Source organism: Coccinella septempunctata, chromosome 3, assembly GCF_907165205.1.
Source record: "Coccinella septempunctata chromosome 3, icCocSept1.1, whole genome shotgun sequence".
Classification (NCBI taxonomy): Eukaryota; Metazoa; Arthropoda; class Insecta; order Coleoptera; family Coccinellidae; genus Coccinella; species Coccinella septempunctata.
In genome coordinates, this window is record NC_058191.1 from 4157276 (window position 1) to 4178882 (window position 21607).

Sequence of the window (21607 nt, forward strand, 5' to 3'; positions counted from 1 at the left end):
AGCGTTCAATGAACGATAATTTCGATTTTCGTTGGTGAAATATAGTAGCCCATTTCAGTTTTATTTGGTCTTTATATTTTGTGCTAAGGTCGTAGGTAGTCATGACTTCTATAGGTTGTCCCTCGTATATGGCTTCTTTTGCATATCTGTCGACCTTTTCGTTACCTTTAATTCCTGTATGAGAGGGTATCCACATCAGAGTTATTTTTGATGGTGACTGGTTTTGATTCATTAAGTCTGAGATGTTTTTGACGATTGGGTTTTTGGAGTACATATTCATAATAGCCTGAATTGAACTCAAAGAATCGGAGCAAACAAGTAGGTTTCGAAAGCTTTGAGAGACCGCATATTCAATGGCTTTCTGTATTGCAATAAGTTCGGCCGTGAAGATGGAACAATCTTCTGGGAGTTTATACATTTGGAATGTTGTATTGAAGAGATAAGCGCATCCAACTCCTTCCGTCGACTTAGCTGCATCCGTGTAAATTATTTGGCTGTTTTTATAATATGAAACTATTTCTCTGAAGTGTTGTTGAAGAATTTCTCGTTGGGTTTCAGTTTTTCTGTACTTAGTGAGATGAAGGTTGATGCTGAGTTTCTTACTGATCCAAGGTGGATGAGTTGGTTCTTCATCTATAATTGTCGGGGGGAAATCTGAGGTCAATGAGTTGTTCACCAGGTAATATAAAGGGGGCTTGAAGTGCTCATTGTTTTGGTATAATTGCTTATATTTCTGGGTGATAATTTGATTTTGGCTTGGATTCTGGGTATTACTAGAAATTCTTGCAGAGTATGTTAACTGCAACATTTGTCGGCGTAATGATAAGGGTATCTCGTTGGTTTCTTTACATAGGCTATCTGCAGGGCTGGTAATATGTGCACCTAATGCTAGCCGAAGTGCGGTGTTCTGTATGACGTCTAGCTTTTTTAAGGAGGTTTTACTAGCCGTTGAATATAAGATCGATCCATAATCCAGCTTAGACCGAATTAACGTTCTATAAATTGTTAGAAGAGTTTTCTCATCTGCTCCCCAGTGGTTGTTAGATAAAACTTTCATTATATGCAGCCTTCGGATACAACTAGCTTTGAGCTCTTTAAGGTGTTCTTGCCAATTGAGTTTTGTATCAAAAGTGATTCCGAGGAATGTGTGAGATTTGACATTTTCTAGAGGGGTGTTCGAGAGTTTCAAAAGACATGGTTTGAAACGCTTTCTTGTGAATTTCATCACTTTAGTTTTTGTCTTTGAAAAGCTGAAACCGGATGTATTTGACCATTCTTCGATTCTTTTAATACAGGCCTGTAGTATATTTTCAGTTGTTTCAGAGTTTCTACCACGGCACATTATAACAATGTCGTCGGCATAAAGTGACGGTATTATAGGTGGTGTTATTGCGGAGACAACATCATTTATGGCTACAAGGAATAGAGTAGTGCTGATCACCGAACCTTGAGGAAGTCCATTTTGTAAAATATACGATCCAGATTTGTAGTTGCCCAGTTTGACTCTAAAGGATCTTTCGCTTATGAAGTTTTGTATATAGTGTAAGATATTTCCGTCTATGTTTTTCTCCTTTAGTTTTTGCAGTAAGCGGTGCCTCCATGTTGTGTCATATGCTTTAGAAATGTCGAAAAACACTGCAATTAATTCTTGCTCATTAGCATAAGCGTCTAGAATTTCTGTATGTAATTGAACTAGGTTGTCCATTGTTGACCTATTTTTACGAAAGCCGCTTTGATACTTTGTTAGTAACTTTTCTTTCTCTAAGATATAACATAGCCTTTTATTTATGATTTTCTCCATGATCTTGCACATAGTATTAGTCAGCGATATGGGACGATAACTTCTTGCTTCCATTTTGGGACATTTTGGTTTGAGTATAGGTATAACAGTCGCTTCTCTCCATTTCTTTACGAAAGTTTTCTCTAAGAAAATTTTGTTGAAAAGTTTCAGTAAGATTTCCAATCCAGATTCGGGAAGATGTTTGAGAAATACTACTGGTATTTGATCGGGGCCTGGTGAGCCATTCCTGCTATTATCTATGGCGTACTTCAATTCTTCTTGAGTTATTGGAAGATTTATTGGGCTCATATCGTCTTCATTTATGTTTAAGGGTTCTGTGAGTTCAATATGTTTTTTGTGTCTTAGGAAATCTGAGGTATAGTTATTGTCTGAAGAATTTTCTTGAAAATGTTGTGCCAGCAGTTCAACAATTTCTTTTTTATCAATGATATGTTTTTGGTTTCCATCTTTCAGTGCTGTAATTTCGGGACCTCTTCGTTTGCCTTTAATTGCGTTTATTTTTTGCCAGACTTCTTTGATGTTTGAATTAGTGTTGAGTTGAGATACATAATCCTGCCATGATTGTTTTTTTGCTTGTTTTAAAATTCGTCGTGTGATTGCTCTTTGTTTCTTGAAATTTTCGAGGTTATCAGGTGTATTTTTCTTTTTTAGTTTATATAGAAATTGTTTACTTTGTTTAACGGCATTATGACAATCGGAATTCCACCACGTATTGTAATTTTTCCTGTGCGTATTCTTCCTTTTTCCCACAAATATCTCGGCAGCTTCGTTAATCATACTCGAAAAGTTTTCTGCAAGTATGTTTACGTCATTATCTAGTACGAAAGTTTGAAATTTATCATGTAGATAGTTAGTGAAAGAGGTCCAGTCTGTGTTATTTATCTTCCAGCTTTCGGTTACTTCTTCATCATGGTTAGTTCCTGTTAGGTATGTGATTTTTATAGGAAAATGGTCGCTATCATGAAGACAATCTAAAACCTGCCAATCTATGTTGGTGCTGATACTGGCGTGTGATAACGTAAGGTCTAAGGTGGAGAAGGTTCCATTAGCCTTATTGAAATATGTGGGATCTGAGTTATTATGAAGTATGAGATCGGTCCCAATTATAATATTTTCAATGATTTTTCCCTTCTTGTTTTTATCTTTGGATCCCCATATGGGGTTATGAGCGTTGAAATCGCCTAGAAAAATCATGGGTTTAGGAAGCTGACTTATGAGTCCTTCAATTTCAGACTGCTGAAGATCGCGTTTAGGTGGGATGTAAGTGTTACATACTGTGATTTTATTAGGTAAATTTATAGATATTGCTGTAGTTTCTAGGTTGGATTGAATGTTTAATTGCTCGGAGTGATATATTTTCTTTACAAATATAGCAGCTCCACCACTGGCTTTTCTTGCGCTTGTCCGGTTATATAAATAAGATTCGTAGTTTTTTAGAAATGGTTTGTGGCCCTCCTTTATATATGTTTCCTGTAGACACAGCATGTCGGGATCATGATCGTTTAAGATTTGCTGTATTCGTTCTAGATGGCTATAAAAGCCCTGGCAGTTCCATTGAATTATAGTGAATTTTGTGAGTGAAGTTCTCTATCCTCTCTGATTTCATGTTCATCAACTTCATCTTGTGAGCTAATGCTTAAACTACTGGACATATCCTGTTCTTCAAGTTTTAATTGAGCCTTAAGTTTATTCAGTATTTTTGTAAACTTTGTTTTTGTGGTTTTACTAGGTAAGTGTGTGTAAATATTTTCCATTGTGTGAATGATTAACTCGACGTTTTTGGTTATGCTGTATGCATTATTGAGTGGATTTTTATTTTCCATGGTGAGGTCTAGAAACTTCTTGAATTCTAGGAAATTGAACGGAAATTGTGTTGGGTCAGCCTGAAATACCTTTTCGATACCGTCTAAGTTAATGTTGGGCTTGGAATGTTGTGAAGTTTTATACTTTTTGTTTCTACTGGTTTTCAATGTATTGGGGTCAGGTGTCGCGAAAATTTGTTCGGGATTTCCTGTGCCTGATTCAGTCGTTGGTTGTGTGAGAGGGTTGATGATCTCTTCTGTATTTGGTGAATTTGGTGAACTGAAAGAAGCTCGACGTTTTTTTGGATTCTCAGGTACTTCAGTTATAGGATTTTGTTCTTCCATTAGTTCAATTTCTTTTTCTACCTGAGTATTCCTCTGGGTAGTATCAGTAGATTCAGAAGACTCAGCACTACAGGGCATTACGGTTTCCGATATATTAGGACATGTGCTGGCGATGTGGCCTTGTTCCTTGCAATTATAGCAAACCAATGTGTCAGAAGCGAGGAATATTCGGTAATTCGTTTGTTCGTGTGTAAGAAGGAAAGATGATGGAAAGCCTTCTCCTTCATCTTCTGGGGGGCTAATGAAAACTTGCCTTTTGAAACTCAATATGTGTGCAAATTCATCGCCTTCTATTCCAGCTCTTAGGAAATTTATGCTGGAGACGAGTTTAAGTCCGAGGTCTTTTAGCTTTGCTTCAATAGTTGCGTGGGGAATAGAAGGACATGCGTTCGAAATAATGATTCGCTTTGCTGGGGTTATGAATCTACGAATATGTATATCATTGCCACATATGTTGATACTAGATCGATTTTCTAGCAATTTGTCTACGGTTTTCACTTCATCTAAGAAGATGCAGACCCGTTGGTTGGAAAGACGTGAGATGAATCTTATACACTTCGGTCCTATTAAACTGCCAATAGCTTTTATATAGTCGGAATTTCGGAGCTCTCCAATTGCGTTTAGTATGATTGCCTGCTCTTTTTTTGGAAAATTCATGGTCAGTGAGGATTTTGTTGCGTTTGCGTATGATGTTTTGGTTTGTACGGCTGAATTATTATTTGCTTGTGAGGTGGATGGTTCATTTATGATTCCTTTATTCATTGTTGTTGTCTTATCTATCATATTCAAGATAGGAAATAATCATGGGCATATTTTCTCGTGAGAAATATACGCCAGTTCGTTCGGACGGATCAACCCCGTCGAGCCAGAGCTCAATGAGATGAAAATAATCCGTTTATTCAGCAATAATCAGATTGTTCAAGTGATTTTTAAGATGGGGTTATTTCAGTATAATTTATTAGGTAAATATTATATCTTCGCTCACCGTAGATAAGGAAAAATAAATATGTGTACTTATCGGAGGTAGCACATGTGTACTCACCAACAGTTTGTACGGAACTCAATTAAATTAATTCTTCTTCAATTTCCATCCGTTTCAGATTGAACTATCTCTATTGAAGGGCAGACTTAACAAATGCAGTTCATCTTTGTGGGGTTCCTTCAGTGTTGATTGGACTATCATTCATTCTGTAAGTTAACGATTACTCAATCCCATTAAGAAATTCACACAGACAATACATAATCACTTTCTTTCGTTGAAAATCAATTCAAAGTTAAAATATTTCTTGATCATTATAAGCGAATCTTACACTAATGAAAATTGGTGGACAGCTATCCAATGGAGATGTTCCATTAAAATCAGTTCCAAAAAGATTCGATATTTCATTCATGTTCAAATAAGATCTAGTCTTCTTGGAAAAACGAAGAATTTACATCAAAATAATGAAAACTTAGTTAATAGTCGATAGATCACCAGAATTCAGCTATTTTTTTAGTAGGTAATTGTAGAAATTACGATATACAGAGAGCTGTATTTCATGTTGTTCATGCTGATAAATTGCCATTCCTCACGAATCATGTTTGATATCATGTTCAGACCACACCAAATATATTTCCATGATTCTAAAGATCTATAATTTTTATTCCATAAAATTCACTCGATAACATTAAAAAATGTTTTGTTTCAGATGCTCGGCGCTTTCACAACATATCTAGTTTACCTGATTCAGTTCAGAGAAATGGAGCTTCAGAAAAATACGATATGATTTTGAGTATCCTCAGCAAGAAATTCTTTAACGAGAGTGTTTTTTCGTCAGCAGCAATTCAATTTCCGAAGAAAATGAAGAACGTGATTGAAATTTTGATAGAAAAATTGCAAAAAATATGTTATGAAGTACCTTTGGACAAATTCTTGTCGATAATATATGAATGATACGAAGAAATGTCATTTCAATAAAATGTGCACTTTCAAGAGAACTATGTTGTCTGTTGTCTGTTTTGTTATCTTTACAGAGCGTCAGTAATATTAACGCACAAACTTAATGTCTTCTATACCTATTTACTATTGTTGTAGAAAATGCACGAACAGCTGTATTTTAGATTACGCAACTTGAATTATTGAATTATTTTCCAACACAAGATATCAACCACGTCTTGCAGTTTTCTCATAAAGACCATTACATACCATGAAAATACCAAAAATTTAAAGAACCCAACTCTTGATACTAAGTTCGGCGCTATCAAATAAATATTTGAACGTTTTGTGAAATAAAAGTATTCATTATATATTTTCTTGTAAATCCACTGTTTTCGAGAAATTTGATTTTCAAAAATTGAAAAGTACCTGTGAAATTTGAAAAATTGGCTACTTTGGCTGAATACAACTCCAGATCCACAGATGTGTATTGCAGTTTAGTTATTCTGAAGATAATTTTGTGTTTCCAGGGGTGGCAAAGGTAACTATGAAAACTTAGAATGGCTTTATATATATATATATATATATATTCATCAGGGCCAGAAATCTACTATTAAAATATTTGTATGAGTCAAAGACTCACCCTGTACAAGGTGAATGATGAAGTTCAATTAATTAACAAGTAATGGTGATGGTGAACATCAAAGAGCATAAGAAGGTATTTTCTGCTATTCATAGGTTATAGTTCAGGGTGATTTTCATTTTTCAAGAGGATTTTAATATATTTTGATCGTTTGTGTCTCACTCAACAACTTCACCTTATGTAGGTATGGTTTTATCTAGAAAGTAAAGTTGATAATGAAGAAGCAAAATCTAATATAGGTACAAAACAGTGAGTAGTAAAATTTTTCAGCAACTCTTAGAATTTCTGATAGAATGAAAAATCTTGGTTATGTAGACTACTTTATTTTTTAGCAAACAAAGATTTTGCCGTCGTTTCGAACTATCTATAGTTCTTCATAAGGGCAACAATTCAACAAAAAGAACACTGAGAACACACCAAAAATAGAAATCAATAAACACTAACATACAATTACAATGAAGAGATATATAAGAGATGGCGAAAATATACCTTGATCTAAAAATCACTCAAAACTCATAATAAAAACAATATTTCATCATGTGATTGCCATCGGGGCAACAATTCAAAACAAAAGAACACTTTAACACTTAAGCTCGGTGTTGTTCAATTCTGGTTATTTAAAACGAGATTAAAGTTAATCCTGAATTAACGTGACAGATTTGAACGAAAATGTCAAAATTAATCCAGGATTAACTTTAATCACGAATTGAACAACCGGGCCTAAGTAATCTTTTATCAACATATATCTTTGAATTGCTGTTGACAAACTTCTGAAGTATAACTTTTAGATTGGCATATATTTGAATCAAATGTCAGCCTCACTAAAATTTTATGAGGTATATTTCTCAAATTTTTCAGGATAAAAATTACAAACAAAAATTATAATTCATTGACATGTGTGTGAAATAGTTTCCTTAGTTGATTTTATTCCCCAATCATTTAAGAATACATACTATACAAACTTCAAACATCGAGAATCGAGATAATACCTACTCATGATGAGAAATTCCAATAGTATATCTATGTATATAGAGTTATAGAAAGTTTTTAATTATTACCTACTACTCGAATTTTCTTCACCCATATATATTGAATATTTCATCATTTCACTATATTTACTTCTTAAGATCAACATTCGATTCCATGATTAATGCGTTGCAAGTTGGAAGTGAAGAAAGTTATATTTCATATTAATAAGTGAACAATAATTATCTCATGCTAATCTCATAAGTTTAAGCACCTCATAAAATAATACCTACAATTCACAGTGTTCCGTAAGAAATTCGATTCAGGATTTGGAGTACCTACCAAAGATCGAATTTCAGGAAGTTCTCGAAATCATTAACATAGGTACTTTAGTTATTGGAAATTTTTCGAAAAAAAAACACCTTCCGCAAAGCAATCAGAACGAGCTTTAAATTCTTCTGCCCATATAATTATTGTCTAATTTACTGCCCAAATGAAAAATATTTGCTCGCAAATTTTTCGATACATCAATCTAATTTTCTGCTCATTTATTATTTAGTGAAAAATTTTAGGCTCAAACTTTAAGTCAGCAGAACTAGCGATTTCTGCAACAAACGGTTGGAACAATTTGTTTCACGAAAATAATAAATTAGCATAAGATCTGCCTAAAAGTATGGTGTGATCACATTTCTCATAAACATTCTATTGGATAGTTCTTCCCTGAAGTAACAAAGACTAACGTCTGTTAATTTTTGAAGAGCATGCCATTTTCCATTAGCGTAATAACTAAAATTATCCCATAGAATTATGCTGTTATTACCTTCTTGATTAATATCCGATGATATGTTAAGTCTTCTCATCGAGTATTAATAGAGAAGGGTGGGATTTTTTCCCCCTATTAACCCATTAAAAGAATATCCATCCCCCATCCTCGAGAATGAAACCTTAGAGTAACAGCCTTTTGATAGCTCTGCACCGCCTTCAGTGAACTCTTATTCAATATTCGTATGAACTTTACACATTGCATAATAAACGAATGATAAATTAATGAAACGAGGACAAACAAGACATACCATATAAGGATAAAAAATGACTGCCTGAGTGACTTCTTGGCTAACCACCCTGCCACCCTGTCAAAAAAATATTAGTTTGATTAAATTATTTCTTCTAGCACTAAGTTGCCTAAGTACATTCAATCAGTTTTCTTTTTTTTTCACATTGAACTATCTCTAGCGAATGGCAGAATTAACAAATGCAATTCATCTTTAGGGGGTCTGTTCAGTGTTGAATGTAGTACCTATCATATATTCTGTAAGTTATTGGTCACTCATCAATCGTCCTAATTCACACAGACAATAATAATCAATAATATTTATTGATGGACACATCAATTCAGGTTTATATTTCTTGATCACTATTAGAGAATATACAAATAAATTCTGAAAAGATTCGATATTTCAATAAATGTTTCCCAATACTTTTAGAGTAATAATTGATTATTTTAAAAAAGATTGAGTTTTCTTGGTAAAACAAAACAAGATTATTACACAACAACACAACAAATATGGAAACATCTTCGATATCGGCTCACTGGGTAGAATTCAATCCAAAATATTATTTCTTTTACAACAGAGATGAATTCATTTTTTAGTTCATAGTCAAACGATCAGCAGAATTCAATCATTTTGTTAGTAATTTGAATTAATGTATAAAAGGAAGTGTATTCAGTATTGATTTGTTGTTATTAATACTGATTATTTCGTGAAATTTGTAAAATAATATAAAAATAAAACTATTAAAGAATGATTTGTTACAAGTATAAACTCACTTAAAAACACTTCAAAATTTTTTGTTACAGATCCTAACCGCTTTTACAAAATATCTAGTTCACCTTATTTAATTCAGAGAAATGGAGCAACAGAAAAATTCGATATGATTTTGAGTATCATCAATTCATCAGCAACAATTACATACATGTCATTTCAATAAAAGGTGAACTTTCAAGACCGCCGTATTTATTTGCTGTATGACTGTGTTAACTATGTTATCTTCATACAGAGTGAGTGAAAAAAGTAAAGCGCAAACTTCATATCTTCGGTATTTATTATACTTTGTAGAGAAATTTTCGAACGGGTCATTTTTTTTTCAAACTACGTAGCTTTTTATTATGAGGAGTCTGTCATGATCCCTCTACGAAAGGTGACGGGGCAAAGATTATAGAGTAGAAAGATGGGAAACGAAGCGACTATATTATAGTCACTGTAAGACTAAAGTGATGTGAGCGCTATCTGTGTTTCAAATGTGTTTCTAAGACCCTCTTAGACTGTTTAAAATATTCATTCTGTAAATGTAAATTATATGTAAGTAATTGAAATATGTATGCCTTAATGGTAGATTGAATATTGGTTCATATTAATTTCTGATACAATTCAACTAAGTTTATATATTAAAACAACATATTGCACAGAAATAGCACCTTTGACGTACAGCAGATTACCATATACTCTCGTGAGCTAGTCAGAGCTCTATTTGTTGTCCATAATTTAAAATTTTTGTAAATTTCTTATGAATTGCAAATAAAAATATAGCATATCCGAGCGTATTTCATTGATATCAATTGTTTTCAAACAATGTTCAGATGAAAACTAACATCCTGATCAAAAAACAAAACTATACTTTTGTTTTGTCGCACAGGATGTTTTTGATTTCTGGACTCAACAAAATCGATATTGAAATTCAATACAAGGAATAGAATTCGTGTTTCGCGCCCTTCAATTATAAAACAGAAAACTGTTATTAAACTGTTTTTCTGCATTGTCAGTACGTTTTCAGCGCCATCTCATTGTCAAATGTGTTTTCACTGGCCAAAATGTAGTCGGTTTTTAGTATTAGAGATATAATCTTTGGTGAAAGGGTATTGGCAACCCCACTTTTTTGTAAAGATTTCGATAGACCTTCTATTGTTGATTTTATTGTTAAATAACTCTAAAACAGAAATCGCTTTCAACATAGAGAGAATATCCGATGATAAATATGGAAGCCATCCAAATCACAGGGACGATATTAGAATCTATTTTATCTATAATTATTCCAGCCCCATCATTCCAAAACTTTTGAACTTAATTTCTAGTGGAGTGGTTTATTTGTACTTTATTTGTACTTGTGGATTTCCTATGATAGTTCATGACTAACTCACGTTATTGGAACGACAATTCCTTCGGAATTGTTGATTCCATTAATATTTCATTCTTCCGATGCGTCCGGTTAGGCGCTTGGAGTACTGTATATCTTTTTATACAGTATTCCTTCTTTTTGTATTATTTGTACTTGTTTTACCTACTCTAAAAAGAGACTCCCTTATAAGAACACCCTGTGAATGCTATATATAGATTATACATAATCTTTGCTAAACTTATCATCTGATGCTAAACAAAATCTTGGAACCTGACTCCACATTTATAACTGAGATAAAAGTGAGTGGTGTAATGTCCAGAGATATAGATATCTCTGGTAATGTCCAAACATTCCGCTACTTTCGCTTTCGTCACCAAGAAGTTAATTGGAGAAAAAGAAATTCTATTTGATGGTCAAACGTCAAATTGACAATAATAGGTTGTGAAAGATCTATGATCCGAATTCAAATCAAATTCAAAAATATAAATACAAACATAAGAGTGTAAAAACAAAAAATCGATACTTCGTTGGAACCTGCGAATATTTGAATATCAGCTATTGCCATCCATTGGATTTATTGAAAATGGAAACTTTGGATACTGAGCATATTTCCCCAGCTATTAATCATAACGAATCAGATGTTAACAATCAATTAACATCTCAAGAATTTCAGACAAATCTTTACAATTGGTTCAATCAGAAGGGTATTGTTTCTGATATGAGATCTTATTTACGAATGAAAATGATAAACGCTCTAAAAACTACAGCAATAGGAGAATCTCTCAAAAGTAGTAATAATGTAAACATAGAAGATCAAGCCTTGAATGTTCTAATTGCTGATTATTTGTTTCAACATGGGTATGATTATTCCCTGTCAGTATTCAGTACAGAAGTGCCCATTAAAACTTTGGTTTCTGAATTCTGCTTTTTTCTCTTTAATAAAGAGAAAACACAGTATCGACACAAAATTGATGAAGAAAATGTTATGTCCGTTATAGAATTGTTAGGTATTAACGGAAATTCTGAACTAGCTAGAGAGATTTTAAAAACATATAAACAGTTAGAGAATGGAACACTGCTCCTATGTTTACTAAAAGTAGTAATGAATTATTACAAACCAGATAACTCAAATGAAGAAGGTATGTACAGTTTTGACTTTGCCCTTGGATTTTTCTGAATTCCCTCACTGCGGTTCACAATATTGAATGCTTGGAATTTGTATTTGAAATAATAGTAAAATCAATAACAGACAGTCACCTTCTTTGATATATGCCAATTATTTTGACAATTTTTTGTTCGTTATTTTCTCACAATTTAACTTCCTATTTCTTATGTAAATCCTGATGTTAAGGGTGATCCCTTCTCATTTGATTCCAAATTTTTTGCATACAAATATGAAACTCAAGAAAACCAAAAAAGAAGAACACCCTTATAATCTTGAAGAACCTAAGCATCAGACTCGTGGTAAAATACCTAAGAAATTATCTCAGAAAAAGAAAAAAAAGAAATCTGGTAAGTTGAATTTCTATAGTATGACCCATACATGCATATTCTCTAAACTAAAAATTATGTAATAGGCAAACTTACATATTTTATAACAGCAACTGGGCAACTTTGTGGTATCCTCAAGTATATTAAATCAGTTGGTTCAATAATCAAGGGTGGTTTTCATTGATATAATCTTTCATTGCATCATAAATTCAATGCTAAACTAATTGCATTCATATTTAATCCAATTCATCTAGGTACTTCTCAAACTTACTTTTAATAATACTCAAAATTAATGGTGTCCTCGAGAAGATATAGTGTACTAAAGTTCAGTAAACAAGGGTGTTTTTATTCAGAATAGTTGGTAGTTATTGTTATCATCAGTATGAAATTAATTCTCATCATTGTATTTATTTGTTATTCAATCTGAGTAATTTTCTTCTCTCTCCTTACTTCACACAGTTTTTCGAAACCTCCTATTTCAGGGAATATTATTGAGATTGGAAAATTTATAAGGAGAATAATGATACATTTCGATCTACCAACATCAGCTGTCAATCACATGATTGAAAAAATAAACCAAATTGTGAAAAATCATATGAAACACGTAATAAATAACATTTCCAAGTACCACGAACAAGAAAAGTACATACTTCGAGCAGAATATAAAAACAAGGAAGAGGAATTCAAACAGAAGCTGATGGAAGTTGATAAATTTCTCAACGAAGAAACTAAAAGGATAGAAAAAGAACATAAAAAACTTGTATATTTGACTGAAAGTATGGTTTCTAATGAGAAAAAACTATCCGAGAAATCCAGAGAAATGGAAAATAAATTAAAGAAGATAAATGAATTAGAAATTAAACTAGCAGGAAACTTGCAGTGTTCCAACAAAAATAAAACATCATCTGATAAAGAGCAACATTTAGGAGAACCTTGTAAACTGCCTCACTGTAATCAGCAATGTGAGGAAAATCTCCAAGAAATTGAACAACTGAAGATACAGAGAAGTGGATTTGAAAAAGTTGTCGAGAATCAGAATACTCTGATAGTTAATCTCACAGCAAAATCAAATATTATGTACAAACAGATTCAGGATAATATGGTGACAATTGAAAATTTAAATAAGCAAATAGAAAAACAGAAAGCACTTTTAGAAATCCAAAGTAAAAGAGAACAGCTTTCTGAAAGGACCATATCTAGCAGTGAAGGTTTGTATGGAATGTGTTTTTAAAATGAAGCATGCTTTTCCATTAGGTGAAATTAAAATGATATCAAATACATACAGACAGGGTGGATTCTCAAGAATAACTCTATCTCTGCAATCCCAATTTGAGAGTATTTGATTATTTCCTTATTCATTATCGTAATTATTTGACGCTTTTCAATAATTATACCAATATGTGACATTTGAGATATAAAAAGTGATTTGAAATTTTTATTTAAGCGCGACTCAAAATTATGATGTGGTACCTAGAAAATCTCTTTCACAGCTAGATTTTCATTCAGCTTCTTGTTGAGAAGTCCGTAGTCGTGAATAATCATTCATAATTCATAGTCTTTTTTTTTCTGACTGAGAAATATACATATAAGTAAGTACAGGCTGTATTTGGAGGTGAGCGTTTTTTTTCAACAGGAGGTAGAACTGATCAAAATGAAGCGTTTCACCAAAAATCACCTATACAAAACTAAAAACTTTCAAAATGATAATGTTGAAAAATAAAATTGAAAATCATTACTGAAATAGATCCTAATACGACAGTAGACCGGTTTGTTAGTTGAATTATCGCAAAACAGTGGGTAAAAACTTATCTCCTGATTCGACCATGTGGTTTCGATTAGGATATTATTGGCACGTTCGATATTCACGTGGTAATGAAAATGGATTTCCGAATTGTTCTTTTTTAGTAACTTACACGATTTTATGAAATGGCTTATTTCGATACCTGGGGCCCGATTCTCGAATGTGTAGGAATGCAATCCTATAGGAAAAAATGACATTTCCCATGGAATTTTCAAATTCTGTATTCTCGAACTGAAGTATGGGAACATATTCCTCTACATTTCAGAGGAACTGCTTCCTATGGTTTTTTCTATGGGAATGAGCTGTTTCCAGTGGGAAAATTTGACGTTACAGGGTCGTTTGACGTTTATGTTCTCATTTCGACAGTTTCGCGAATCAATATTTTTCGGAATTCAAGATTAGGAACATATTCATTCATTGAATTTTTTGAAATGTGCCTGGCTGGTCGCCATCTACACATGGAACGAGCTGCGTTGCAAACTCCGTCACAATAACTGATTATCATAACAATCACCAAACATTTTCGAAATATTTTCTTCACAAACGTCGACAACAGAAAATATTCAGAGACACTTTCAACTCAGGGAGCTCCAAAATGTGACGTGAGGAAAAGTAATCATCCCACCGTAACGACCATTTCGGAAATATTTCCTCTGAATTTGGATGTTACAGTTTTATATCGAACATATTCTTTTTATCACATTTTATGATTATTTACCCCTTATCATGAAATATTCTTTTATATGTTTGAGAACAAAACAAACAGTAGAGAAAATTCAGCGTATATTATCATTGTAAACGAAATTATTATACAACAATTAACGAACAGGCTATGTGACAATAAAACAAGAATCTGAATAATAAATAATTAAACTCAACAAGAAACATTTCAACAAACTAATCTGAAAACTTAATGCTGACTTAATAATATATGTACATATATAATTATTTGGTATATGCCTTTTCTTCGCCAATGACCTAAGTCTCTCAAGTCCTCAGACCCCTCCATTATTTCAATAAGAAGTTTTTTCTACTCCTTACTGATATTGGCCACTCTTCGATCTCTTTTATTTCCGTTTCTATCCATCTTTCTTCGCTGTCTTATGTTTTATGAACAAGTAGTAATAAAAATATATCAAAACACTTTGAACACAATATTGAAGTCATGAAGTTTTCATTCATTGAGTTCAATGTCAAAATAATATAACCTCAGAACTACATACCACAGAATATGTTACATATTACCAACATAATTTACATCTTTCTCATTGGTGTATTCGTTAAAGGACAAGACACTATCATCGACAAACCTCACTCTGTCAATCCTATGGGAAAAACTATTCCATCGAATTCGAGAATAGGTATCACGTCAAATTATGATTTCCTATGGGAACTGAAAGCATGGGATCATGTTCCTATAGGATCTAATTCCTACACATTCGAGAATCGGGACCCAACTGGCAGAAGAGGCTTAGGACGCAAGTGTAAAAAATAGAATAATACTTCAATTTCTCACCAATAAATTCGTCTAAATTATTCACGAACCTTTTCACAATGGGCATCACAATCTTCTTGTTCTTGTTCCAACAATCGTCGTAAAAATGGGATGAAATGGGGAAACCTCAGAGCACTTTTTCCAACATAACTAACATTCAAGAAACTGCCTTGATTTTCTAAATTTTTTTCACCCTAAATTGCACGATAAAACAAATATGATTCCCTCAAAAGTGACCTGATGCATCTCATTCGATGAACTTGGTACTGAACCGTTCATTGTCCAGCTATATGTTTATGTTTTGTTTCGTTTTTGTGATGCCGGAGTCACCTTCTACAGTCCCGTACTTGAAATTCAATGAAATTCTAGGGGTTGTATCTCAGCCATCTTGAATGTTTTATATTTAATTTTTATATATAATTTTTGGTCAAACGACTTGAATTTATCCTTATTAATTTATTAATTGCCTCCCCGTTTAGGCGTGAGCATTCTTCATTATTGTACCGCTGGCATCGTTTCTGCCGTGATCTGAGCTCGTCCCAGACTTCTCAATTCATCATGCGTCTGACATTCGCAAAGCGAATCGGCGTACTGAATTAGGGAAAATATGGGACATATGCTATTGTCTTCGTCTTGGTTTCTATCAAAGATATTAATAGTAATATTAGTCGTAGTAGTATTAGTAATATCTTTGGTTTCTATCTAGAGGGGATTGAATGGGACACCGTTTCATGTTGGGTGGCGCTCTAGGTAAATATTATCCAGTAGAACACGCCAACATTGAATAAAGTTCCATCAATTCCAAACGTTCTCCACCGTAGAAAAATGCTATGTTGCTCTGATGAGGCCAAATGAGGCCGAAACCATGGTCAGCATCTGCTTTTCTCCGGTGGAGCGTACTCCATTTGGGGCCTTGACGATGGCAAATTGGCTAGTTCAATTCAGATCGTAACACTTGTCGATATTCATATCGTCGGGTGGTATGCATCTGAATTTATCCTTATTAAATCAACTATGTTACTTTAAGTTTCAACTTGAAGATGCTGTAGGCACCTTCAGAGTAATATCTTACTGGGTTATTACTCAATTTGTGAATCCACTGTTGCAGGCGGGTATTTAAAAAACCTGCCAGGAAAATCGGTATATCCTCTTGAACATGATAAAACATATTCAGAATCTTTAATGGACAAATGAAATTCGGCAAAACTAAGAAATTAAATCAGTTACGATTTCAGCTCTAACAGTTGGAACCGATGGTGAAGGCGATCATAACATCGAGGAGGCGATAAAAGAAAGTCATTTCAAATTAGAACAACTGGAGATGGAAAGTAATGAAATTGAACGAAAATTTCAACGATTTCGGTCAACTCTACGGCATAAGTAGAGAACGATTTTCATGGAAAAATTCTTCTTAGTGGATAAATGGATTGTTTACTAGTTTCTATTATTGTTTCCCATATAATAAATGTTTTATACAAACAAACAGTGATTATCTTCCAGTACCTTCAGAAACTAAAAAACTAACAAAACACAATATAATGAGGTAAAGTGAAAAAACAGTTCAAAATGAACAGAACAAATCTCACTCAAATTCACTTTTTTATTTGCAATTCTGACATTATTGCACCCAAAAAAAGCACAGATTTAACTGGCATTGTCAATTACCACTTGCTTAAGTTCGAAAAATACAAATACAGAAATAATAATATGGTCTTTTTATAACATTCAGGTCCATCAGTAATGCACTAAGATGACATTCATTGCTCAGGACTCCACACAGTCCTTACAAGATCAAGGTTAGGCTTATCAGGTACCTGCCAATTTTCATTGAAAAAAAAAAAAAGAGGTCCAAATCATGGAAATCAGTCATGATTTAAATATTGATAAGAGCTCCATTTTTTTTATTATTTGGCAGTGTCACTTGGAGCTTACCGCTCATTTAAATTTCTCATTAAATTCTTTCTGCATTATTTCTAACTTCAAATTATGTTCTTTCATGAACATTGAATGTTCCCGTTGCCGCAGTCTTATGTCCTGTAAAGTTTTCCGTTTTTGCAAATATTCATTTTGGCACTTCAGTTTAAAATATAATTGTTTATAATACATGAGGTTCTTCTTAATTTTCTTCTTTTTAGGTGATGAATCTGAAAAATTAAATATACAAATAACTTCCAATTATAATTCTGAAAAAATTAATTATCATATCTTATTACGGATAATGTAGGAATTAGTTACCGTTTTCCTCACAATTTTCAGTGTTTGTGGGCGAGTTCACATCATCGTGCCGAGCTGTCTCCATGTAATCTACAAATAAGATAATGAAAATTTATTTATACACAGAGTGTTCCACTACGAGTGCCCATATCAAAAATTTTAAATTGAGCCGACTATAGTAACAACAAACTGTTGAATATTAGTTGTATTTTAAAATGAATGAAGAAGTAAATTAGAAGTTTAGAGCGAAATATATATTGATTCTGTTTGAAATTTTGCACCGACACTATGCATACCAACCTTGCCTTTTAAAATAGTTGCAAGCAATGGGGAATTCTCCTCAATTTGGATTATCACAGCATATGCAAGTTTAAACTGAATAATTATTAGTTTCATTCATGAATTTTTCAAATGAACCGCAGAAACTATTCAAAATCATTCTTCAAATATGAGGTTTTAAAATTTAAATCGCTTCGTTTCTAGTTTACGATTTGGCAACAGCGCCTACTAGAAAATAAAAAGAATAATGGCTTCCTCGTTCGTCGCAGACTTCATAGACAGCCATCTTTGTCTATCTCATCAAAATAGCGTATTTGTTGTCCTTCATTATCAACGCATATTTCAGTTGATGTTGCCAACTTGTGCAAGAGAAACGAAACGCTTTAAATTTTAAATACCCATTTTCATTTTCAATTTTTAAGTACTTAAAATAATTTTTTTTGGAAAAGGTTGAAATGGTTAAGATATTTAATAAAAAATACATAATTTTCGTCAGAAGGAGTATTCCCTATTATGACATCCGGTTATATGGATAAATATCAATTCGCTTATTTTAAATGCTACACTCCTTATATTACCACATTTTAGAATGTATTTTCAAATTCTACGTTCATTTTATGTAGCAAAGAACAAATATTGTCTTAATTTCAAAAACGAAATCAGCTTGCAACCACCCATATTAGCTGTGATATTCATCTCCAATATGTAATCAATCATTATCATTGTTTATTTCATTTCGTTCAAGAATTACCAACTTCAAGCATAACCCTAAATAAATAAATGATTTTTTTTTGACGTAAAAACGTTTCCAAACATATTATGTGTTTATTCAATGTGAAACCTTTGAACAGAGTTGCCTTCAGCCAACATACCCAATAGGGAATACTCCTTCTGACGAAAATGATTTATTTTTTATGAAATATCTTTGAAACGTCACATTTTGAAATAACCATTTCAACCGTTTCCCAAAGAAAATTATTTGAAGCACATAAAAATGAAAAATAAAAACGGGTATTTAAAATTTAAAGCGTTTCGTTTCAATTGCATAAGTTGGCAACATCGACTGAAATATGCCTTGATAATAAAGGACAACAAATGCATTATCTTGATGAGATAGACTATGAAGTCTGCGAGGAAGGAAGAAGGTCGTAAAATTTTATGGGATTTTTATGGCCGGTTGCAGTTGAAGCTCGCCAGTAAGTACGCGCCTGTAGACCAACAGCTGTTATTTTATAAACAAGCTGATCGGACATTGTTCTTTTCATTGTCTTGTATGCGCTGTTGCCAAATCGTAAACTCCTCACAAAGCGATTTAAATTTTAAAACCCCATATTTGAAGGATGATTTTGAATAGTTTCCGCGGTGAATTTGAAAAAATCATGAATTAAACTCATAATTATTCAGTTTAAACTTGCATATGCAGTGATAACCCAAATTGAGGAGAATTCCCCATTTTTCACAGATATTTTTGTGTATCAAATTACTCGAAAATGGCGCACTATACGAGGAAAAATTAAGAATACTTTTATTTTCCAAAAGGTTCAAATATTCATTAGTGAACATTCAACTTACATTCCAGAGTTGGGTTTTTTGAATTCCTAATATTTTTATACTATGTGATGAATATGCATAATGAAGAATCTGAAAGATGTGGTTGGAATAATTTTCTGTTCAGAGAAGATTCATTACATCAATGAAAAACTATATTCCGAAAATCATTCAATTTGATCAAATATATCTGAAGACTTTTTATATGGATTTTCAACAGCCTGTATCTTTCCAAATAAACCCATCTATTTTTTCATTATGAGTTGAAATGTGGGATAAAAACATACTGTTTATATTTTAAAAAAAAATCGATTGTTCACTTTTTTCTGACATTCAGCTTTGACAGTATTATTTGAATCTCCTGTATATCAGAACCTAATTTTACCTATAAAAAAACATTTAATATCTTTTCGGTAACCAATCTCATGAAACAGTTTCTCACAAGCTTTTATCTTTCATTTTTTTTAATGGTGGTCAATTCGAAATAAGCGAGTTGACACCCCTTTCTGTTATAACCGTAACTGATAAATCCTTGCAAATAATTCAAAAATGAAGTTTCATATGTTTAATGTCTCTGTACAAAATACAGATCCATCTACATACATCAGTAGACTTCTAAAGCGTGACACTCTGTAGAGTATTCAAAGACTAATAGTTGCTTCAATACAATTGCTTGACATATGGTGAAAAACCACTTGCTTCCTTGCACAGTAAATTAAAAGTGATAACATAACTCGTTTACCTGTCACGTGGTTTTCATATCCAGGTTCCAATATGTGGTGTGGTACATCCGGCTGAATAAGTATATCCTCCGAATGATCTGCAAAAATTCATGATGGATTTTTAATATTCACTTAGTAAACGGAGAGCCTGAGTGGAAAAACTATTTTATTGGTTGACCACCTTTGAAGTTGAAAGCAGCACTGTCACTGCCATTTGGCAGAGGTATTACTTCCTTCTTGATAATTGCCAAAACTTTCTGGTTAGGATCTGGAATAGTGGGGTATGCTAGAGATGTTTTTAAATCTCCCTCCGTTATATTTTGTAACGCTCTGTGTTCTTTTTTCTGAAAACACCAACATTACAATATATTTTTTATCTATAGACTGTTTTTTCAGAGGAATTTCAATGAATATCTTGTTAACAATCATCAACCTACATTATGTTCTGCCAAGGATTTTCTAGCCCTTTGTTTCCTATTGTCATAAAATGTTTTTAAACTTTCAACACTTCTAATCCCACTGGTGGCGACAGCATTATATGCTGAACAAATTTTTTCCCATGCTTCTTTTTTACGGGCTAAGAATACAGCACCTGTCCTTTTCTCTTCTATAGCAGAGTGATACCTGCGAAGTAAAATAAACTGGAAATTGAAATCTTACGACCTAGGTTATGCTGGACGGTACTTATGCTCCAACCACTTAAACGGTTTCTTGTCAGTCGAAAAACACACATATTTCAGAATTTGAAGCTAGTTTAAGCTGGCCCATAACTTGCAACTTTTACACAGGTTCATCATTGCAGTGTAACATCAAAAAATTTTAAAATTTCAAGTTAACTGCAAAAGTTTAGAAATTAGGGAATGAGCTATCGGCCAGTATAAACCAAGGTTCACATAACAAAACTGAAACAGAATAACATCAATGAGAAAAATTATATGATACTTACTGTAGAACGAGGTCTAATAATTTATTGGTTTCTTCGGCCGTGTAGTTACATCCCCTTATTCGTTTTGTAGCACTCATTTTAAGAAGTCGCGCTTCACTTATATTAATTCAATAATATGAAATATACTGCTATATTTAAAAAATTCAGTTTCTAGCACAGAAGGGGGAAACCACCAGGGAAACAGTTGTTTTATTCTGGCTGAATTTTGAATCACACTATTTCGACGACATTAGTCGTTTACCTCCTCGTTGGTACTTATTATTTTGTATCCAGAGATGTAATAATCCCTATAATATGTTTTTATTTTTACTTCTAAACTGTGTATAGATTTCCACTTTCCACCATTCCATTATTTATTGTTTATTTATGCTATAACCTGATTGGTTTGTGCACCATTTAACGAGAGAAATGTCAATGACGTCATACTTTTTAATGATTCCATTACCAACGCACTAAAGCCTTGTT

At 32.9% G+C, this 21607-nt stretch overlaps 2 protein-coding genes across 4 annotated transcripts; one reads left to right on the forward strand and one right to left on the reverse strand.

Annotated features, from left to right (window-relative positions):
• Positions 1-11098: 11098 nt before the first annotated feature.
• Positions 11099-16916, forward strand: LOC123309879 (oral-facial-digital syndrome 1 protein homolog). 3 transcript variants are annotated; one of them, XM_044893178.1, is made up of 4 exons: positions 11643-11785; positions 12053-12158; positions 12620-13345; positions 16669-16916. In XM_044893178.1, exons 1-4 carry the CDS (start codon positions 11777-11779, stop codon positions 16815-16817), a joined length of 990 nt encoding a protein of 329 aa, XP_044749113.1. In that variant the 5' UTR covers positions 11643-11776; the 3' UTR covers positions 16818-16916. The 3 variants fall into 3 exon arrangements, with proteins under 3 accessions (XP_044749110.1, XP_044749113.1, XP_044749111.1); XM_044893175.1 differs by lacking the exon at positions 12053-12158 and having other exon boundaries at positions 11099-11785; XM_044893176.1 differs by lacking the exon at positions 11643-11785 and having other exon boundaries at positions 11892-12158.
• A 103-nt stretch (positions 16917-17019) lies between these two features.
• On the reverse strand, positions 17020-21546 carry LOC123309881. Its single transcript, XM_044893179.1, has 6 exons — positions 21143-21546; positions 20634-20820; positions 20378-20540; positions 20217-20294; positions 17669-17737; positions 17020-17577 (listed from the first exon to the last, which is right to left on the reverse strand). The coding sequence occupies exons 1-6, from the start codon at positions 21217-21219 to the stop codon at positions 17369-17371; spliced, it is 783 nt and encodes a 260-aa protein (XP_044749114.1). The 5' UTR covers positions 21220-21546; the 3' UTR covers positions 17020-17368.
• Positions 21547-21607: the final 61 nt, after the last annotated feature.